Source organism: Chlamydotis macqueenii, chromosome 1 (assembly GCF_036417535.1).
Source record: "Chlamydotis macqueenii isolate bChlMac1 chromosome 1, bChlMac1.mat, whole genome shotgun sequence".
In the NCBI taxonomy this organism is placed as follows: Eukaryota; Metazoa; Chordata; class Aves; order Otidiformes; family Otididae; genus Chlamydotis; species Chlamydotis macqueenii.
In genome coordinates this window covers 214803483-214823131 of record NC_141556.1, presented here as the reverse complement: position 1 = coordinate 214823131, position 19649 = coordinate 214803483, and the positions used below count along the sequence as shown (strand labels likewise).

Sequence of the window (19649 nt, the reverse complement as noted above, 5' to 3'; positions counted from 1 at the left end):
GAGTGCACGTGCGTGTGCATGCGTGCGTGTCAGTCACGACTGTGCATGCATGTACGTGCCTGTGAGTGTGTGTGCATGCCTGCGTACTAGTGCACGCGTGTGTGCAATGCACGTTGCTGTGTGCATGCACGTGTGAGCGCACCTGTGTGCACCTGCTTGTGTGTTTACATGCATAAGCGCACCTGCGTGTGTGCATGTGCGTGTGCGTGCGTTCATGTGCGCATGAGTGCACGAGTGTGTGCACGCACGCGTGTCAGTCATGGCTGTGCAGCCACGGATGTGCCTGTGTGCGAACATGCCTGTGTGTGAGTGCACGTGTGTGTGCATGTGTGTGTCTGCATCACAGCTGCGCGCGCACGTACAGCTCACGCGTGTGCGGATGCACGCGTGGGCGTGAGCTGAGCGCGGGGCTGACACTGGTGCTGCTGCGCTGAGCCGTGCCAACGCGTGCCGAACCGTGCCGAGCCGTGCTGAACTGTGCAGAACCACGCTGAGCCGTGCGGAGCTGTGCCGAGCTGTGCCGAGCCGTGCCGAACTGTGCAGAACCACGCTGAGCCGTGCCAACGCGTGCTGAGCCGTGCCGAGCCGTGCCGAACTGTGCAGAACCACGCTGAGCCGTGCGGAGCTGTGCCGAGCTGTGCCGAGCTGTGCTGAGCCGTGCCAAATTGTGCGGAGCCGTGCTGAACCGTGTGGAGCCATGCTGAACCGTGTCGAGCTGTGTCGAGCCATGCTAAGCCATGACAAGCCATGTCGAGCTGTGCTGAACTGCACTGTGCTGTGCCGTGCCGAGCTGTGCCGAGCCATGCTGAGCCGTGCTGAACCGTGCCAAGCCACGCCGTGCTAAGTCATGTTGAACCATGCCAAGCTGAGCCACGCCGTGCCAAGTCATGTTGAACCATGCCAAGCCATGCCAAGCCATGTTGAGCCATGCCAAACCATGCTGAACCATGCTGAACTGTGCCGAGCTGTGCCAAGCTGTGCTGAGCTGTCGAGCCGTGCCGAGCTGTGCCAAGCCATGTCGAGCTGTGCCAAGCCATGCCGACCCATGCTGAGCTGTGTCAAGCCATGCTGAGCTGTGCTGAGCCGTGTCGAGCCGTGCCGAGCCGTGCCGAGCTGTCGAGCCGTGCCGAGATGTGTCAAGCCATGCTGAGCTGTGCTGAGCCGTGTCGAGCCGTGCCGAGCCGTGCTGAGCCGTGTCGAGCCATGCCGAGCTGTGCCAAGCCATGCTGAGCTGTGCTGAGCCGCGTTGAGCCGTGTCAAGCCGTGTCGAACCGTGCTGAGCCGTGTCGAGCTGTGCCAAGCCATGCTGAGCCGTGTCGAGCCGTGCCGAGCCGTGCCGAGCCGTGCCGAGCTGTTGAGCCGTGCCGAGCTGTGCCAAGCCATGCTGAGCTGTGCTGAGCCGCGTTGAGCCGTGTCAAGCCGTGTCGAGCCGTGCCGAGCCGTGCCGAGCTGTGCCAAGCCATGCTGAGCTGTGCTGAGCTGTGCTGAGCCGTGTCGAGCCGTGCCGAGCTGTCGAGCCGTGCCGAGCTGTGCCAAGCCATGCTGAGCTGTGCTGAGCCGTGCCGAGCCGTGCCGAGCCGTGCCGAGCTGTCGAGCCGTGCCGAGCTGTGCCAAGCCATGCTGAGCTGTGCTGAGCCGCGTTGAGCCGTGTCAAGCCGTGTCGAGCCGTGCCGAGCCGTGCCGAGCTGTGCCAAGCCATGCTGAGCTGTGCTGAGCCGCGTTGAGCCGTGTCAAGCCGTGTCGAGCCGTGCCGAGCCGTGCCGAGCTGTGCCAAGCCATGCTGAGCTGTGCTGAGCTGTGCTGAGCCATGTCGAGCCGTGCCGAGCTGTCGAGCCGTGCCGAGCTGTGCCAAGCCATGCTGAGCTGTGCTGAGCTGTGCTGAGCCGTGTCGAGCCGTGCCGAGCTGTCGAGCCGTGCCGAGCTGTGCCAAGCCATGCTGAGCTGTGCTGAGCCGTGCCGAGCCGTGCCGAGCCGTGCCGAGCTGTCGAGCCGTGCCGAGCTGTGCCAAGCCATGCTGAGCTGTGCTGAGCCGCGTTGAGCCGTGTCAAGCCGTGTCGAGCCGTGCCGAGCCGTGCCGAGCTGTGCCAAGCCATGCTGAGCTGTGCTGAGCCGCGTTGAGCCGTGTCAAGCCGTGTCGAGCCGTGCTGAGCCGTGCCGAGCTGTGCCGAGCCGTGCCGAGCTGTCGAGCCGTGCACCCGGCCGGTCGAGCTCGGCGCTCCGCTGGCGGGAGCCGTGCCGGGAGGTGGGGCGGGGGGCAGGGGCAGGGTCCCCCCGCTGCCGGCTCAGCGCCCCCGGAGCCGTGGGGCGCGAAGGCGGTGGGGGGAGAGGGGAGGGGGCTGGGGGGCGCCCCTCACGCCCGGTACGGGAGGCGCTGCACAAACCCAGTCCCCCCAGTTCCTCAGACCAGTCCCCCCCAGTCCCCCCAGTTCCCCCAGTCCCACTCCCCCAGTCCTTGCAGTTCCTCCAGCCCAGTTCCCCCAGTCCCCCCAGTTCCACAACCCAGCTCCCCCAGTTCCCCATCCCAGTTCCCCCAGTTCCCCAGTCCAGCTCCTCCAGTTCCCCAGCCCATTACCCCCAGTTCCCCAGTCCAGTCCCCCCAGTTCCCCAAGCCAGCTCCCCCAGTTCTCCAACCCAGCTCCCCCAGTTCCCCATCCCAGTCCCCCCAGTTCCCCAGTCCAGCTACTCCAGTTCCCCAGCCCATTACCCCCAGTTCCCCAGTCCAGCTCCCCCAGTTCCCCAGCCCATTACCCCCAGTTCCCCAGTCCAGCTACTCCAGTTCCCCAGCCCATTACCCCCAGTTCCCCAGTCCAGTCCTCCCAGTTCCCCAGCCCATTACCCCCAGTTCCCCAGACCAGCTACTCCAGTTCCCCAGCCCATTACCCCCAGTTCCCCAGTCCAGTCCTCCCAGTTCCCCCAGCTTGGCTCCTTGAGTTCCCCAGCCCCGCTCCCCCAGTTCTCCAGCTGGGTTCCCCAGTTCCGTGGGGGTGCGGGGGTGACTGCGTGTGCACCCATGTGCGTGTGTGCGTCTGCAGAAACGGACAGGCGTGTGCACACCTGTGTGTGTGCAGGCAGGGACAGGCGTGTGCACACCTGTGTGTGTGCAGGCAGGGACAGGCGTGTGCAGCCGTGTGTATGTGTGCCTGCAGAAATGGACATGCGTGTGCACCCATGTGTGTGTGCAGGCAGGGACATGCGTGTGCACTTGTGTGCACCTGTGCGTGTGTGCAGGCAGGGACATGCGTGTGCACCTGTGCGTGTGTGCAGGCGGGGACATGCGTGTGCACCCATGTGTGTGTGCAGGCGGGGACATGTGTGTGCACCTGTGTGTGTGTGTGCAGGCAGGGACATGCGTGTGCACCCATGTGTGTGTGCAGGCGGGGACATGTGTGTGCACCCGTGTGTGTGCAGGCAGGGACATGCGTGTGCACCTGTGCGTGTGTGCAGGCGGGGACATGCGTGTGCACCCATGTGTGTGTGCAGGCGGGGACATGCGTGTGCACCTGTGTGTGTGTGTGCAGGTGGGGACATGCGTGTGCACCTGTGTGTGTGTGTGCAGGCGGGGACATGCGTGTGCACCTGTGTGTGTGTGCAGGTGGGGACATGCCTGTGCACCTGTGTGTGTGTGTGCAGGCGGGGACATGCGTGTGCACCTGTGTGTGTGTGTGCAGGCGGGGACATGCGTGTGCACCTGTGTGTGTGTGCAGGTGGGGACATGCCTGTGCACCTGTGTGTGTGTGTGCAGGCGGGGACATGCGTGTGCACCTGTGTGTGTGTGTGCAGGCGGGGACATGCGTGTGCACCCATGTGTGTGTGCAGGCGGGGACATGCGTGTGCACCTGTGTGTGTGTGTGCAGGCAGGGACATGCGTGTGCACCCATGTGTGTGTGTGTGCAGGCGGGGACATGTGTGTGCACCTGTGTGTGTGTGCAGGCAGGGACATGCGTGTGCACCCATGTGTGTGTGCAGGCGGGGACATGTGTGTGCACCCATGTGTGTGTGCAGGCGGGGACATGTGTGTGCACCCATGTGTGTGTGCAGGCGGGGACATGCGTGTGCACCTGTGTGCACCCGTGTGTGTGCGCAGGCGTGGTCACGGGTGTGCAGGGGGTGTGCACGGGGGCGTGCGTGCACGGGGGGTGTGCACGGGGGCGTGCATGCGGGGGGGTGTGCTAGCCCCCCTGTACCGTGCGCCCCCCGGTCTGCCCCCGCCCCGCCCCGCCCCCGGGCTCCTCCCCTCCGGGATCTCCCCCCCGCCCCTCCCGGTGCCTCAGTGCCCCCCGCGCCGGTCCCCACCCCCGTGCCCCGCTGCCCCCCGCTCTCTGTCCCCCCTCGGTGTCCCCCCCCCCGCGACCGCTTTCACCCCCGGTCTCCCCGTACCCGCCCCGTGCCCCGGTGCCCCCCCCACCCCCGGTCCCCTCCCCGGTCTCCCCCCGCCCCCCCCGGCCCCGCCCCGTGCCCATCGCGCACCGCGCAGCGGGCGGGGCCGCTCCCCGCCGTTGCCGCTGCCGCTGCCGGTGCCGGTGCCGCTGCCGCTGCCGCTCGCGCCGTTCCCGCCGCCGCCGTTCCCGCCGCTCCCGCCGCGGCCCCGCTGGCGGTCGATGTGCGGGGGGGGGCGGGCAGGAGGAGGAGGGGGGGGCTGTCCCGGCGCCATGTCCGGTCGCGACAGCGTGCAGATCCCCGACGACCGGGACTTCGGGGCGTTCCGGGCCGAGTGCCAGGCGGAGCGGGGCTGGAGCCCGACCTACTGCAAGGGGGGGGTGGCCGTCTGGGTCCAGCTGCTGCAGCCCGAGCGCTCCCTGCACAAGATCAAGGTGAGACCCCCCGGTGCTGGGGGAGGGGGGAACCCCGAGGGGAGTGGGGATTTGGGGGGAGCGGGGAGCCGGGAGGGAGGGGGGACCCCGAGGGGAGTGGGGATCTGGGGGGAGCGGGGAGCCGGGAGGGAGAGGGGACCCCGAGGGGAGTGGGGATTTGGGGGGAGTGGGGGGCCGGGAGGGAGAGGGGACCCCGAGGGGAGTGGGGATTTGGGGGGAGTGGGGGGCCGGGAGGGAGAGGGGACCCCGAGGGGAGTGGGGATTTGGGGGGAGTGGGGGGCCGGGAGGGAGAGGGGACCCCGAGGGGAGTGGGGATTTGGGGGGAGTGGGGGGCCGGGAGGGAGAGGGGACCCCGCGGGGAATGGGGATTTGGGGGGAGTGGGGGCACCGGCGGGGAGAGGGGACCAAAGGGAGAGGGGATCTGGGGGGGGGGGGAGTGGAGACCATAGTGGGACTGGGGGCACCGGGAGGGAGTGGGGACCCTGGGGGGAGTGGGGATTTGGGGGGAGTGGGGATTTGGGAGGGAGAGGGGACCGCGAGGGGAGTGGGGATTTGGGGGGAGTGGGGGCCAGGAGGGAGGGGGGACCCCGAGGGGAGTGGGGATCTGGGGGGGAGAGGGGACCAAAGGGAGAGGGGATCTGGGGGGGGAAGTGGAGACCATAGGGGGACTGGGGGCACTGGGAGGGAGTGGGGACCCTGGGGGGAGTGGGGGGTAGAGGAAGGGGGACGATCCCTGGGGGGAGTGGGGATTTGGGAGGGAGAGGGGATCCAGGGGGAGAGTGGGGATCTGGGGGGAGTGAGGACCCGAGGGGGGGAATGGGGATCTGGGAAGGAGCTGGGATCCTGGTGGAGTTGGGGGCGCCGGGAGGGAGAGGGGACCCTGAGAGGAGTGGGGATCCGGGGGGGGAGCTGGGAAGAGAGGGGTCCTGGCGGGAGCAGGGAGCTGGGAGGGGAGTGCAGACCCGGAGGGGGAGCGGGGACCTGGGGGGAGCGGGGACCCGGGGGAGTGGGGGCTGGGGGGCGAGGAGGGGCTGGAGGTGAGTGAGGACACTGGGGTGATGTGACACCCTGCGGTGAGAGGGGACCCCACGGCGACTGGGGACCCCGGGGTGAGTGGGAGCAGCGAGGCCCAGCACCCTGGGGTGTAGGGGACACGCAGGGACCCCAGGGACAGGGCGGGTGCCCTCCCTGCCCCACACCCCCTCGCGGCAGCCCTGCCACCCCCTCTGCTCCCCGTGTCCCCTTCCCTCGGTGCCGGGTTCCGGGCGTCAGGAACCAAAAGGGAAAACTTGGGACAGGAGCGACACCGGCCTGGGGTTGCCGCTGGCCGCGGGCCACCGTGCCACGCCGGGGGCTCTGGCTGGCTTCCGGCCGGGTTGGCCGGTGTCCCCGTCCCTGCCGGCACCGTCACCCGGCCGCGACGGCTTCCACGGCCCTGGCCGCCGCGCCGAGGCCTGGCAGCCACCGGTGACGGCGACGGTGACGGCGGCGCGGCCTGCTTGTGCACTGCTCTGCAGCAACCGCGCCGGCGAGCCACGCCGGCAGCGCCGGCGTCCCTGGGGTGCTGGCGGCAGCACCGGCTCCCGCCACGGACTCGCTCCCCGGCCTGGCAGAGTCGGGCCGCGTGTGGCTGGGGGGTGCGTCCCCTGCCTGCCCCCGCCGTCCCGGCTGTGCCACGTCTGCCAGCACCCCTCGGTGGTGCCTGTTCCGGCACCCGCCACGGCTCGCTCGGCACCCGGAGCCACCCCTCGCTCGCTCGCGGGGGTCCCGGAGCCGGGGGGAGCCGGGGTTTGGGGCGCTGCTCGGTTCCACGCCGTCGCCGAGTCTCTTTGTCCCCAAAAGGCCAAAGTCCCCGTTTACCCCGGGGGCCGTCCCCGTGCCACCTCCGCTCCCCGCACCGTTGGTGCCGGGGTCCGTGACGGGGGGGGGTTCCTAGCGGCACCCAAACCCAACCCCGGCCCGGGGCAGGATGCTCCCGCCGGCTTTGGTGCCGCCGCCCCGGCACGCGTGGCACGGCTGACGTGGCACCGCAACGCCCAGCTGGCGCCTTCGCCCCCCCCCACCCCGCCGTGGGGCGAAGGGGCTGGGGGCCGCCCACCCGCGCCCGGCACCCGCAGCCTCCCCCCGAGGTGATTTTTTCCTGTTTTCCTCCCTGTTTTCCCCGCGCTGCCGCGGAACCCGGAGGTCTTGCCCCGTTTTGGGGCGGCAGCCGGGGGGGGGACGGGACTCGGCTCTGGCCTAACCTGTTTTCGGAGCCCGGGAATGCGGTTGCGCCGCCGGCACCTGCCGCCACCCGGAGCCGATTCCTCGGCAGGACGCGGGGTTTGCCTGCCCTCGGGCCTGCGCCCCAGGGGGTGCCATGCCGGCAGAGCCTCGGCCCCCCAAAATTACAAGGCGAGGGGTTGAAGTGACCCCCCCCCCCCCAGGTGTTTTCCTCCATTTTGGGGGTCCCACAGCCCGGCACAGCCCCGGCACCGGCGGCTTTTCCTCCGCAGCCCCCGGCCCGGCACAGAGCTGAGCCCCTTCCCTGCAAAATCCCGGGGGCAGGGAGGGCGGGGGGGGGGCAGCCCCTCACCCCCCTCGCCTTCGCCTCCCTGCTCTTGGCCTTATTTCCTCCTCCTCCTCCTCCTCCTCGCCCCGTAGACGTCAGAGTCAATATTGGCTGAGGGCTGGGGCGTGCGGCGCTCGGGACGCTTCCCGGCTGGCACCGGCCCCTCTCCCGGTGAGACCCCCCCGCCCCTGGCACCCGTGGGGACCCGAGCCGCCCGCGGGCCGCAGGTGACACGAGTCACCCGGCCGGTCCTGCCCGCGCGGGCACGGCTTTGGGAACAAACCGGAGCGGCTGTCGCGTGCGGGCCGGCAGGCGCGGTGCCGGGGTGCCCGGGCGCGGGTGGGGAGCGGTGACGTGACCCCCAAGTGCGTCACCTGGGGGCTGCGCTCCCCGAAACCGCCCGGTGAGGCTGTCCCCCTCCCGAGTCTTTGGCCGAATGGAAGCTCGCGTGGCGGGGGTGTGATGCTGGCACGGGGGAGCGGTCCCCGTGGGGTTGGGGACGGGCTCCATGGGGTTGGGGACGGTCTCTGTGGGGCAGGGATGGCTCCATGGGGCAGGGACGAGCTCCGTGGGGCAGGGATGGGCTCTGTTGATTTGGGGACGGTCTCCGTGGGGTTGGGGACGGACTCCATGGGGCAGGGATGGGCTCTGTTGATTTGGGGACGGTCTCCGTGGGGCAGGGACGAGCTCCGTGGGGCAGGGATGGGCTCTGTTGATTTGGGGACAGGCTCCGTGGGGCAGGGACGAGCTCCGTGGGGCAGGGATGGGCTCTGTTGATTTGGGGACAGGCTCCGTGGGGCAGGGATGGCTCCGTGGGGCAGGGACGAGCTCCGTGGGGCAGGGATGGGCTCTGTTGATTTGGGGACGGTCTCCGTGGGGCAGGGACGAGCTCCGTGGGGCAGGGATGGGCTCTGTTGATTTGGGGACAGGCTCCGTGGGGCAGGGACGAGCTCCGTGGGGCAGGGATGGGCTCTGTTGATTTGGGGACAGGCTCCGTGGGGCGGGGATGGCTCCGTGGGGCAGGGACGAGCTCCGTGGGGCAGGGATGGGCTCTGTTGATTTGGGGACAGGCTCCGTGGGGCAGGGATGAGCTCCGTGGGGCAGGGATGAGCTCCGTGGGGCAGGGATGGGCTCTGTTGATTTGGGGACAGGCTCCGTGGGGCAGGGACGAGCTCCGTGGGGCAGGGATGGCCCCCGTGGAGACGCCGGGCGCTGCCGTTCCCCTTTCCGGGGTCAGGGTCTCCGGTGCCCGCAGCTCCTTCGCCCTAAAACCGATCCGACGGGAAGGGCCCAACCGCGGCTCCGGCTGGAGGGACCGGGGGTCCTGACCCCCAACCACCCGGGGCCTGGGGGTCGCAGAGGGGCTGGTGACCGTCCCACCCGGGGGTCCCCGCGGCCGCCCTCCCACCTGGGACGATTTCTCCCCCCCGTGCAGTGCAGGATGGAGTGCAAGGACGTGGCGGCGGAGACGCTCTACGACGTCCTGCATGACATCGAGTACCGGAAAAAATGGGACACCAACGTCATCGAGACCTTCGACATCGGCAAGCTGACCGTCAACTCCGACGTGGGCTACTACGCCTGTGAGGAGGGGGCCTGGGGAGGGGGGGCGCGCTGGGAGGAGCCCGGGTACCGGTTTGGGAGGGGCTGGGGGGCAGGCGTGGACCCCAGAGCGGTGTCCCCAGCCCCACGCCGCCGCCGTCCCCAGGGAGGTGCCCCAAGCCCCTGAAGAACCGGGACGTGGTGACGCTGCGCTCCTGGCTGCCCATGGGCTCCGACTACATCATCATGAACTACTCCGTCAAACACCCCGTGAGTCCGGGGGGCGCGGGGCGGGGGGCTGGCTGTGCCCCACGCTGCCCCCCGGGCCCCCGGCTCACCTCCCCCCCGCCCCGCCCCGCCCCACAGAAGTACCCCCCCCGCAAGGACATGGTGCGAGCCGTCTCCATCCAGACCGGGTACCTCATCGAGGGGACGGGAGCCAAGAGCTGCACCATCACCTACCTGGCACAGGTGGACCCCAGAGGTACGGGGGGCCCCCGGGAGTAAGGGGAGACCCTCAAAAGGAAGGGGGGGACCCCCGCTCCCGCGCCCCAGGGCTCAGCCCACCCCAGCCCTGCCCTTGCGGATGGTCACCCTGCGGGTGGGGGTCTGTCACCCTGCGGGTGGGGGTCTGTGCGGTGGGGCTCTGTCACCCTGCAGTTGGGGGGTCTGTCACCCTGCGGGTGGGGGTCTGTCACCCTGTGGTTAGGGGTCTGTCACCCTGCGGGTGGGGGTCTGTCACCCTGTGGTTGGGGGGTCTGTCACCCTGCAGGTGGGGGTCTGTCACCCTGTGGTTAGGGGTCTGTCACCCTGCGGTTGGGGGTCTGTCACCCTCTGGTTGGGGGTCTGTCACCCTGCGGTTGGGGGTCTATCACCTCCAGTTAGGGGCCCTGTCACCCTGCGGGTGGGGGTCTGTCACCCCGAAGCAGCGGGATGGGTTGAACCCTGATTTCCCTCGGTTGTCCCCCCTGCTCGCCCTGTCCCCTCCCCGGACGGATGTCCCTGAGGAAGGTGACCGGGGTGACCAGGGCGGGGGGTGCTGGCGTTGCCGTCCCGGTGGTCCCGGTGGTCCCGGTGGTCCCGCGCCTGGCGTTGGCGTTGCCGATCCCAGCCCCGGCTCCTCTTGTCCCGCGCAGGCTCCCTGCCGAAGTGGGTGGTGAACAAATCCTCGCAGCTCCTGGCCCCCAAGGTGAGCGGGTGGCGGCGTGGCGGGCGGGGGGGGAACCCGGCGTGCCCCCTCCCCAGACCCCCCGCCGTGACGCGGCCTTCCTCCCAGGCGATGAAGAGGATGTACAAGGCTTGCCTGAAGTACCCCGCCTGGAAGCTGAAGCACGATCCCGGTTTCAAGCCCTGGCTTTTCCCGGAGCAGAGCCGGCTGCCAGCGCTGCGGCTGTCGGAGCTGGCGCTGCAGCACGCCGACTCCCTGGAGAACATCGACGAGAGCGCCCTGGCCGAGGCCGGCGACGAGCGCGGTGAGGCCAGCGACGAGGACAGCGTCAACTGAGCCCCCCCCACCCCGGGGGTCTTCGGCCCCTCGTGTGCCCTCCCCCCCCCCCGTCCCCCCAGCCCCGCCGTCGGTGCAATTCCGCGGCGTTCGGCTCGGGACCCCGGCTGCCGGCCCCCCCCGCCCTGAGTTTGGGAAGCTGGGGTGGTGGGGGGCAAACCCAAAGTGCCCTTCAGCTCTAGGGGGGGTCTTGGGGGGGCCCCCCAGCCCTTTCCCCATCTCCTCTCTTACGGAACCGCCTGCTTCCCGCGGGACCCCCGCCCCTCACGGACCCCCCAGCGTGGGGGGGCCCTGCGCCTCCAGCTGTGTCGAGGTGGGCGGCTCCCAGTACCTCCAGGCTTGCTGGGGGGGGGGGGCTTGGGGGGCTCCCGGCTTGTCCAAGCATGCAGGGGGGGCTTGGGGAGCAGCAGGGGGGGCGGGCCCTGCGCCTCCGGGCAGATTCGGGGGAGCTTGGAGGGTCCCGGCACGCGTGTTGGGGGGCTCCCAGCACCTCCAGATGTTCTGGAGGGGGGGGTCTTGGGGGTTTCTGGCACCTCCAGGTGTGTTGGGGGGGATTTGTGGGGGTCCCGGCCCCTCCAGATGTACTGGGGGGGTCTCCTGGCTCCTCCAGGTGTGTTGGGGGGCTCTCAGCACCTCCAGATGGACTGGGGGGGAGCTCTGGGGGGTGTCCCCCCCCCACTTCCAGGCGGGGGGCCGCCGGCTGGGTGTCCCAGCGCTTTCTGCGCCACAGTTCGAGGCCTTGAATCGGGATTTTGGGAGCCGCTCCCCGGCCGCGCTCCCCGCGCCCCCCACCCCAATTTATCGGGGCGAGGCGGGGGGGCGCGGCGGGGGGAGGAAGATTTTGTACCTCGTAGCGGAGCTGATTATTTAGGAATAAAAGAGAGAAATCTGGGGGGGCGCAGCCTCTGTCCTGCGGGTTCGGCCGGGGGGGCACACCGGTGCCCCCAGTTGAGGGTGCCAAATGGGGCACAGCCCCCCCCCCCCCCAAATCTGGTGGCTTCTTTCATCCTCCCCTCCCGTCCGGTCCCGTCCCATCCCGTCCCGCCGCTGTTCGCCAAAAATCCTAAAAAACGCAGCACCCCCGCACGCCCCCCAGCAACGGGGCACCCTCCCGGGGTGCTGGGGGGACGCACCCCTGGCGTTTGGGGCTCTGGGAGGTTTTGGGGTGCACAGAGCGAGGGGGGGGGCAGGGGATCCCCAGTCCTGGGGCGATGCTGGGAGTGGGGTGATGCGACGGCTCTGGGGAGTGGGATACTGGGAGCAGGGATACTGGGAGCGGGGATACTGGGAGAGAGAATACGGGGAGTAGGGATGGAATGCGATGGCTCTGGGGAGTGGGATACTGGGAGCAGGGATACTGGGAGCGGGGATACTGGGAGAGAGAACACTGGCAGCAGGGATGGGATGCGACGGCTCTGGGAAGTGGGATACTGGGAGCAGGGATACTGGGAGCAGGGATACTGGGAGAGAGAACACTGGGAGCAGGGATGGGATGCGACGGCTCTGGGGAGTGGGATACTGGGAGCAGGGATACTGGGAGCAGGGATACTGGGAGAGAAAACACTGGGAGCAGGGATGGGATGCGACGGCTCTGGGGAGTGGGATACTGGGAGCGGGGATACTGGGAGCGGGGATACTGGGAGAGAGAACACTGGGAGCAGGGATGGGATGCGACGGCTATGGGGAGCGGGGATACTGGGTGTAGGGATGCTGGGAGTGGGGGGATGCCATGGCTCCCAGCGCCTGCGGAGTGGGGATACTGGGAGAAAAAAAAGGAAATTCCCCAGCCCCACCCATGGAATTATTTGGGAAGTCCCGGCGGTTTTCCCCTCGTCCGGATCCGGATCCCTCAGGCGGCCAAAGCTCCGGGCGGGAACAAGCCTGGGCCTGCGCAGGGTGGGGGGAGACTGCCTGCTCCCAGTCTGCCCCAGTTCAATCCCAGCACTCCCCAGTACACTCCAGTTCGATCCCAGTACTCCCCAGCTCACTCCAATTCAACCCCAGTACACTCCAGTTCAACCTCTGTATACTCCAGTTCAATCCTTGTGTGCCTCAGCTCAACCCCTGTTCAAGCCCAGTACTCCCCAGCTCAATCCCAGTACACTCCAGTTCGACCCCAGTACTCCGCAGTTCAATCCCAGTACATCCCAGCTCACCCCCAGTGTATCCTAGCTCAACCCCAGCATTCCCCAGCTCATCCCAAGTACACTCCAGTTCAATCCCAGTATACCCCAACTCACCTCCAGTATGCCCCAGCTTACCCCCAGTATGCCCCAGCTCACCCCCACTACACCTCAACTCAGTACTCCCCAGTTCAATCCCAGTATAACCCAGCTCACCCCCAGTGCTCCCCAGCTCACACCAGTGCCCCCCAGTTCAATCCCAGTACTCCCCAGCTCACCCCCCATCTCCTGGGGGTCCCAGCCGTGAGGACGGGACGAAGGCTGGGGGGAGCGCGACGCCCAGGGCCCGCCTGCCGGATTTGTTTTCTGTTCGCGAGCCGTCCCAGCGCGTCCCAGTTCACGGCCAAACAGCGTCCCAGTTCACGGCCAAACAGCGCCGGCAGCTGCGACTCCGCCGGCGCTGCCAGGATCCCTGCCAGCAGCGCCCGTCGCCGCCAACGCCGCCGAGCGATGCCGCCGCCGCCGCCTTTCTCTCGCCTTCCTCCTCCTCCTCCTCCTCACCACCTCCCGGTACGTCCGCCAGATCCCGAAGGATCGCTCCGGCACGCGCTGCCGCTGCCGGCCGGCCCCGACCGGGACGCTCGCCGCTTCGGCCTGCGGTAACGGCGACTCGGCTTCTCGCCTCGCGTCGCCGCCGGGACCGCGCTCGCGCTGACGCCGGCTGCACGGCGGGGAGGGCGTTTGCGGGGGCCGCCCTTCCAATTTTTGGCGTTTCGCCCCAAAAATCCGGGGCGCCGGGACGGGTGTCGGGGTGAAGGCCTTTCCCGGAGCTGCCGGTTTTCCAGGCTCCGCGCAGCCGGCCGTGGGGCCGTGCTGGGCCGGGACGTCAGGATCAGGGTTATTTTTAGCGACAACGGGTTTCTGCACCCCCCACGCCCCGCGTCCCCTCTCCCCCCACCCAAAAGCCGGCGGAATCCGGCAGGGGGGGGCCCGAGCCGGGGTCATCGCCCGTCCCCCTGCTAGGCACGGCGCCAACGCCACGCTTGAGGGGAAACAAACAAAAATAGGCTAAAAATAATTGGGGGCTCCGCAGGTTAGAAAGTGTCGCCGTGCCCCCCCACGCCGGCATGGCCTTCCTCCTCCTCCTCCTCCTCATCCTGCGCGTGCTGCCCCGGATCAGGGGCTGGTTTTTTGCCGAATCTGCCCCTTTCCTGGCCAGCTCTGCGGGGCCCCCTGCGCTTCCCCTCCCGGGTCCGACCTCCACGGGAAGGAGGGGAACAGCGGCGGGGGCGCGGGGACATGCGGAACCCCCTGCCCACTGGGCCCCCGCAGCCTCCTCTTTACCTTCCTCATCACCACCCTCATCGCCCTCCTCATCACCCTCCTCATCATCCTTCTCATCCCCCTCCTCCTAACCTTCTTCATTGCCTTCCTCATCATCCTCCTCATCCCCCTCCTCCTAACCTTCTTCATTGCCTTCCTCATCATCCTCCTCCTCCCCCTCCTCCTAACCTTCTTCATTGCCTTCCTCATCATCCTCCTCCTCCCCCTCCTCCTAACCTTCTTCATTGCCTTCCTCATCATCCTCCTCCTCCCCCTCCTCCTAACCTTCTTCATTGCCTTCCTCATCATCCTCCTCCTCCCCCTCCTCCTAACCTTCTTCATTGCCTTCCTCATCATCCTCCTCATCCCCCTCCTCCTAACCTTCTTCATTGCCTTCCTCATCATCCTCCTCCTCCCCCTCCTCCTAACCTTCTTCATTGCCTTCCTCATCACCCTCCTCACCCCCTTCCTCATCACACTCCTCTACCTTCCTCACCACCCTCCTCATTGCCCTCCTCATTGCCTTCCTCTTCACCCTCCTCATCACCTTCCTCATCGCCTTCCTCATCATCCTCCTCATTGCCCTCCTCCCCCCGCTCCTCATCACCTTCCTCCCGCTGTGCACTGGCGCAGGGGAGGTGCTCTGCGCGCTGCCCCGTCCGGCTCCCTGCGACGGGCAGGTGACGGCGTCGTCTCCACGGTGTCGTGTCGACGGCGTCGTGTCGATGGCGTGTTGACGGGGTTGTGTCGACACCCCACTGCTCCTGGACGCCGGACTGCGCGCCCCACGTCTCCGCGCACGCCCCACGTCTCCGCGCGTGCCCCTCACCGCCACACACACCCCCTCATCTCCACGCGTGCCCCCCACGTCTCCGTGCACGCCGCACATCCCCACGCACGTCTCCCCTGGGGCGGTTCCCAGCGCCGGCGTCCCAGCCGGCGGCAGCGGGGTGCGTCGGGGCGGTGAGGCCTCCCGCGCAGCCCGCGGCGAGGCTGGGAGCCGTCCCGGCTGCTCGAACCCGGAGCGCTGGGAGATGTGAATCAGCGGCGGCAGGAAGAGGCTCCGGAGAACCTTTTCCACCCTTGGATTTTGACGACTCTGCAAGATCTGACTTGATTTCGGAATCCCGCCGGGGGCCAGTGCGTTTGAATATTATTTGCGTGTCCCATTTACCGGCCTGCGCTCCGCCGTGGGATCTTGAGAACGAAACGGCTCCGTCTTCCCGAAGCCAGGGCTCCGCAGCCGCCGAGCCGACCGGGCCCCGCCGAGGTGAAGCGGTTTCGGTGGGAGGTCTGCGGGGGCGGCGGCGCTGCCGGGAGCCGGGGGTCGGTACCACCCCTGCGCCCTGCTTCTGCTTTCGGCCCTTTTCCTCCGGCTGGGGATTCGTGTCGGCACGTTTCCGCGCTTTCGATTCCCAGCTGAGAGCGGTGGTGGCCGCCGCAGCGTCTGGGAATCGCGAAGGGTCCTGGGCCGGGCTCATCCCTCGGGATGCTGGGGATGTCGGACAGCCGCGCTCCCAGCTGAGGATCCTTTCTTAATTTAGGCAGAATTGGGTAAAAATCACGCTGGTGCCAGGCTGAGCTGCCCGACGCAGCCGGGAGCGCGGCGGCTCAGTAACCCCCTCCCCACGCGTCCCCCCGCCGCCTGGCTCCGCCGGGACCCCCGTGCCTGAGGCCTCGCTGCCCTCCCAAGGGGTCCGTGGGAGTCCTGGGGCCGTGGCTGCTGGCCGAGGCTCGGCTTGTCCCACCGGCCCCAGGACACCCCGCCGCGGCGTCGGGGCGCCGTGCCGCGCCACGCAGCTTTCCGGGGACCACCCTCCCCGTTTCTTCCTTCCTCCCTCGCCCGAGGCCCTGCCCCATCTCGCCGTCAGCCGGGGCTCGCCCGGGGTCTGGCTTCTTCCTCTCCCACGGCGGTCGCGGTCGGCGCTTCTCTGCCGCGCCGAGATACCGCGGGTTTTGCCGCGGCCGGTGAGCTCTTGCAGCGCGGCGGTGAGCGAGCGACGGTTATTGCAACACGTCCCCCCCCCCTTCCTCCTAACGCCGGGCTCGTAACGCCTATCTCAGCTTTTCGGCAAGTTCCCGGCCGTCGAAGCGGCGTTTGAGGAAGTCGTCGGGTGGGCAGAGACCCCTCCGCAAGCCTCGGCCGGGGAGTCGGGCACGGGCCGTGGGCGCGCCGGCCGCCTCGCCCCGTTGGCCGCCGGCGGCTGAGCCAAGGTACCGTGCTTCGCCCGCTTTGATTCGCTGCAACGAGCCCACGGGCCTGGGAAAAGGGGAACGCCGGGGCGTAGGCAGGCTTTGCGCGCCAGGTCGCCGGTGCCGGAGGAGAAATCGGGATGGGAACGAGACCCGTGAAGCGGGTTTTCCTCTCCTGAGCCGGTTTTCCTGCGGCTCGCGGTGGGTGGCCTCGAAGGGACGGGCGGGAAGAGCGGCGGGGCGGCCGCGGTCCGGCTGGCTGGCATTGGGGGACGGCCGCCGCACCTCCGCCACCGCCGCGCCGGGCGGCCCCGGTCAAACCGCTCGACTGGCCGGCGCCTCGTCAGCGGCAACGATGACGTAGCCGCGTGCCGCAGGGCCGCCGGGGCGCGGGGGGCTGCGCGCGGTCGCCTCCGCGGCCATCGGGGCTTTGCCGGAGCCGGCCAAGTTTTGGCGTGAGGATGCGACGCTTTCGGTTCTCGCTCGTGGGCGGCGGTGGCGGCGGCAGCTGCGTTTGCCTGTCGCCCGCGGCCAGAGCCCACCCTTCCTGTGGCACGCACCGGCTCCTTCATCGTTCACCTAACGAGGCCGGGCCCTCGTTACCACCGCGCGCTCTCCTGCTGCCCGTCACCGTTCGCCTGCGGTTTGCAGGACAGGAAACGTGCGGCTGCGGCGCGACGGGCGAAGGACGGGCGCGTCGCCGCGGCACGGGGGGGTCCGGGGTGTCCCGCCTGTGGCGCACCCGGCTCTCCGGCAGCTCCAGCATCCAACCCCCCCCGTGTGAGAGCAGAGAGGCTGGCTGAGCCCCTCGGTCCCGGATCATCCCCGGTCGCGTCCTCCGTCGCCGGCGTGGGTTGACCGAGGGTGGTGCGGGCTAGGGGGGCTCTGTCCTTGGCTACTACGAGCCCGCGACACGTTTTGGCATCCCGACCCATCCTCCCGGTTCGCCGGCAGCCTCCCCGGTCCCGGGGGCCGTTGGCGGCCCTCGCCGGCCCCTCGTCACGCCGCCTTTAAGTCTCTTACAAAACAGCCTGGCCGCGTTGCCTAATCCCGCGCAGGAATGCGGTGGGTAAGCAGCGCAGGGATTCGGGAGCCGAAAAGCGCGGTGAGGGGGCCGGGGCTGGGGTGACCCCCGCCACTGACCAGGTCCCCAGCAGCCGGCGGGGTTTCGGCGATTTCTGCCGTTCGGGGAATTTCTCCGTCTCTTTTCGGGGAGACGTTAAATGATCACTGGCGGAGGAGGGAACGCAGCGAGGCCCCGATGAATGATTTACCGGGTGAGGGCAAAGGGCCGGAGCGCGCCGGTGACACACCGGGGACTCGCTGGGTCCCTCGGCCGAGCTTTGTCCCCTGCTCCATGGTGAGCATCCTCCTCCTCCTCTTCCCGGCAAGGTGGCACCTTGGGAGAGGGCGAGAGGTAAAACCCCTCGGTTTTACCCCGCTTCGGGGATTTTGGGGATTACTGGGACCGGCGGGAAGCTCGCGGGTGCCGCTGGTTCCTCTGCCGGCCAGGAGGCAGCCGGGTCCCCGTTTCACCTTCCACGGCTGGAGGTGGACGCGCGGCTCCTGCGGCCTGCAGCCGAGCCGAGCTGGGGACGGGGAGGCAGAAGCGGTGGCCGCTGGACCGAAACCACGAGCGCCGGCCGGAGGGGCCGGCGTTGCCTGAGTCAGAGCGAACGTGACTCTGACGGGCAGAGTTCGCCACCGGCGTGTTTACGGCGTCAGGAAATCCTCCGGCTCCCATGCAGCGGGTCTAAAAAAGCCTCCGGCAAACCCCAAAACAAGACGTGCGCCGGGGTCACCAGCAGCGCCGTCGCGGGCCGCCCGTTGCCCGACGCGCGCCCGTCTGCCCGCCGGGGGGTGGGGAGGGCAGGGGGATCCCACCCCCGCCGCTCGGCGAGGTGACCAGGGGCGCCGTGCCGGAGCGGTGGGCCGGGAAGCGGGGAGGGACGCGGTGGCGGGGTTCGGTGGGGCGCTGCTCTCGGCGTCCCATCGCCATCCCCCCTCCCTGTCCGGTTTAGGATCAATCTTGACCCCGAGCTCATCCCTGCTTCTCTCCCTTCCCAGGTCCTGATGCCGTCCTGAGCCTCGGCGGGCGCGGGAGATGCGCTGAGCGGCGCGAGGTCTCTGCGGCCGGACCCCTGCCATGGAGGAGGGGGGGTCTCTGCCGGTGGCCGCCTGGCTAGCGGCCCTCCACCTCGACCAGTACGTGGAAAACTTCCGGCGGAGCGAGCTGCGGACGGTGTGGGACTGCCGGGAGCTGACGGACAAGACCCTCACCCAGCTGGGAGTGCTGCTGCCCGGCCACCGCCGCCGCATCCTCCTGGGCCTGCAGAAAGCCTTTGCTGAGCCCCCCGTACCCGCCGGGACCCCCCGGCCCCCCGCCAGGAAACCCGTCCCCATGAAACGCCACATCTTCCGCCTCAGCACCGCGACGACGCCGGGGCAGCCGGAGCAGCCGGAACCCCAGAGCCCGGCGATGCCCGCGGGGTCGCCGGAGCGGGGTCCGAACTTCACCCAGCTGCCCCCACCCATCCCACCCAGAGTGGGCTGCCGCCCCCCCCTCAAATTCTCCCCATCGCTAACGGGTGGCAGCCCTGAGCCCCCTCCCGCGCCCCACATCCGCCCCCCCGTGCCACCCTCACCCCCAGCTGAAAGCGGAGCGAGACCCCCGCTGCCGCCGCTGCCGGCCAAGCGTCACCAGCCCCTGCAGACCCCCCCGCTGCCCAGCCGCCCACCCGTGCTGCCCCCCAGGGCCGGGACCCAGAGGAGGTAAGGGGGCTGCGTGGGGGGGGCTGAGCCCGGGAGGGGTCCTGAGGCAGTGGGGAGGGGGTGCTGTGATGTGGGGGGTGATGGCGTGGGTGCGGGGGGTACCCACGCCCCCCAAGCCCCCAGCACATCCCCCCGTCTCCTGGGGGGGGGAATCACAACAGGAGCTGTGGCTGCTCTTGTCCAGGAACTAGTGTCACACTGTCCTGGGGGGGGTGGGTGTCACCCAGGGATCCCCCAGCTCTGTCCCCATCCTTTTTGGGGGGCACATGTGCGGGGGAACGCGGGTTGGGGTCCCCAGTGCCTGCCAGACTGTGGGCAGGCAGAGCCCTGCCTCTCCCACGACCACAGCACGAGCAGCGCTGAGACCCGAGGAACTCGCCACACCCAAGGCAGCAAACCGCAGCTGAGCGCGATGGGGGGGGCGGGGGGGGAGCGGCCGCCAACTGCCCGCCGGTGCGGCCGGATGACACGAGGGCAGACCTGGGCCGGGGGGCTGACGCCAGCAGCGCTCGCAGCTTCTGTCCTCCCCGTCCCCGCTGTCCCCCCCCCCGCAGCACCTCGCTGCGTTTGCTGCACCGCAGCAGCCAGGGTATGACCCCCCCGCTCCCCGCGCCCAGCAGCCCCCGGGACCCCCCCATCGCCACGTTTCGGCCCCAGGCGGTCCCCAAAATCCCCCCCGGAGCCGCTCGCCATCCCGCTCCGGCCGGAAGGAGGCCGGCGGCCGCCTGTTTGGTGTCGGCCATGCCGCCGCTTCGGCCGGCTCAGGAAGTTTTGCTGGCGGGCGAGCGCGGTGCAGGAAGTGCCGGGGGCTGACGAGCTCCGCTCCCCGC

At 69.3% G+C, this 19649-nt stretch overlaps 2 protein-coding genes across 6 annotated transcripts in view; both read left to right on the top strand.

The window, feature by feature from the left end:
• The first annotated feature begins 4649 nt into the window (after positions 1–4649).
• On the top strand, positions 4650–10618 carry STARD10 (StAR related lipid transfer domain containing 10). The gene is made up of 6 exons (XM_086739842.1): positions 4650–4811; positions 8798–8945; positions 9071–9174; positions 9271–9388; positions 10041–10093; positions 10181–10618. The coding sequence occupies exons 1-6, from the start codon at positions 4650–4652 to the stop codon at positions 10406–10408; spliced, it is 813 nt and encodes a 270-aa protein (XP_086595968.1). The 3' UTR covers positions 10409–10618.
• A 2133-nt stretch (positions 10619–12751) lies between these two features.
• Positions 12752–19649, top strand: part of ARAP1 (ArfGAP with RhoGAP domain, ankyrin repeat and PH domain 1) — a 34344-nt gene continuing 27446 nt past the window's right edge. For 2 of the 5 annotated variants that reach the window (XM_086739816.1, XM_086739814.1), the window contains exons 1-2: positions 12753–13101; positions 18115–18819. In XM_086739816.1, the coding sequence (XP_086595942.1) occupies positions 18194–18819 (626 nt within the window). In that variant the 5' untranslated portion in view covers positions 12753–13101; positions 18115–18193. Of the gene's footprint in view, positions 13102–13172; positions 13191–18114; positions 18820–19649 lie in introns of those variants that run through there. The other 3 variants (XM_086739818.1, XM_086739817.1, XM_086739815.1) reach the window with 3 other exon arrangements.

Excerpts from the sequence above, each read along its gene's own strand:
- STARD10 (XM_086739842.1), top strand. The coding sequence starts at position 4,650 with ATGTCCGGTCGCGACAGCGTGCAGATCCCCGACGACCGGGACTTCGGG. Across the intron at positions 4,812-8,797 it reads GCTCCCTGCACAAGATCAAG|TGCAGGATGGAGTGCAAGGA; the intron begins GTGAGACCCCCC and ends CCCCCCGTGCAG. Across the intron at positions 9,389-10,040 it reads GGCACAGGTGGACCCCAGAG|GCTCCCTGCCGAAGTGGGTG; the intron begins GTACGGGGGGCC and ends TGTCCCGCGCAG.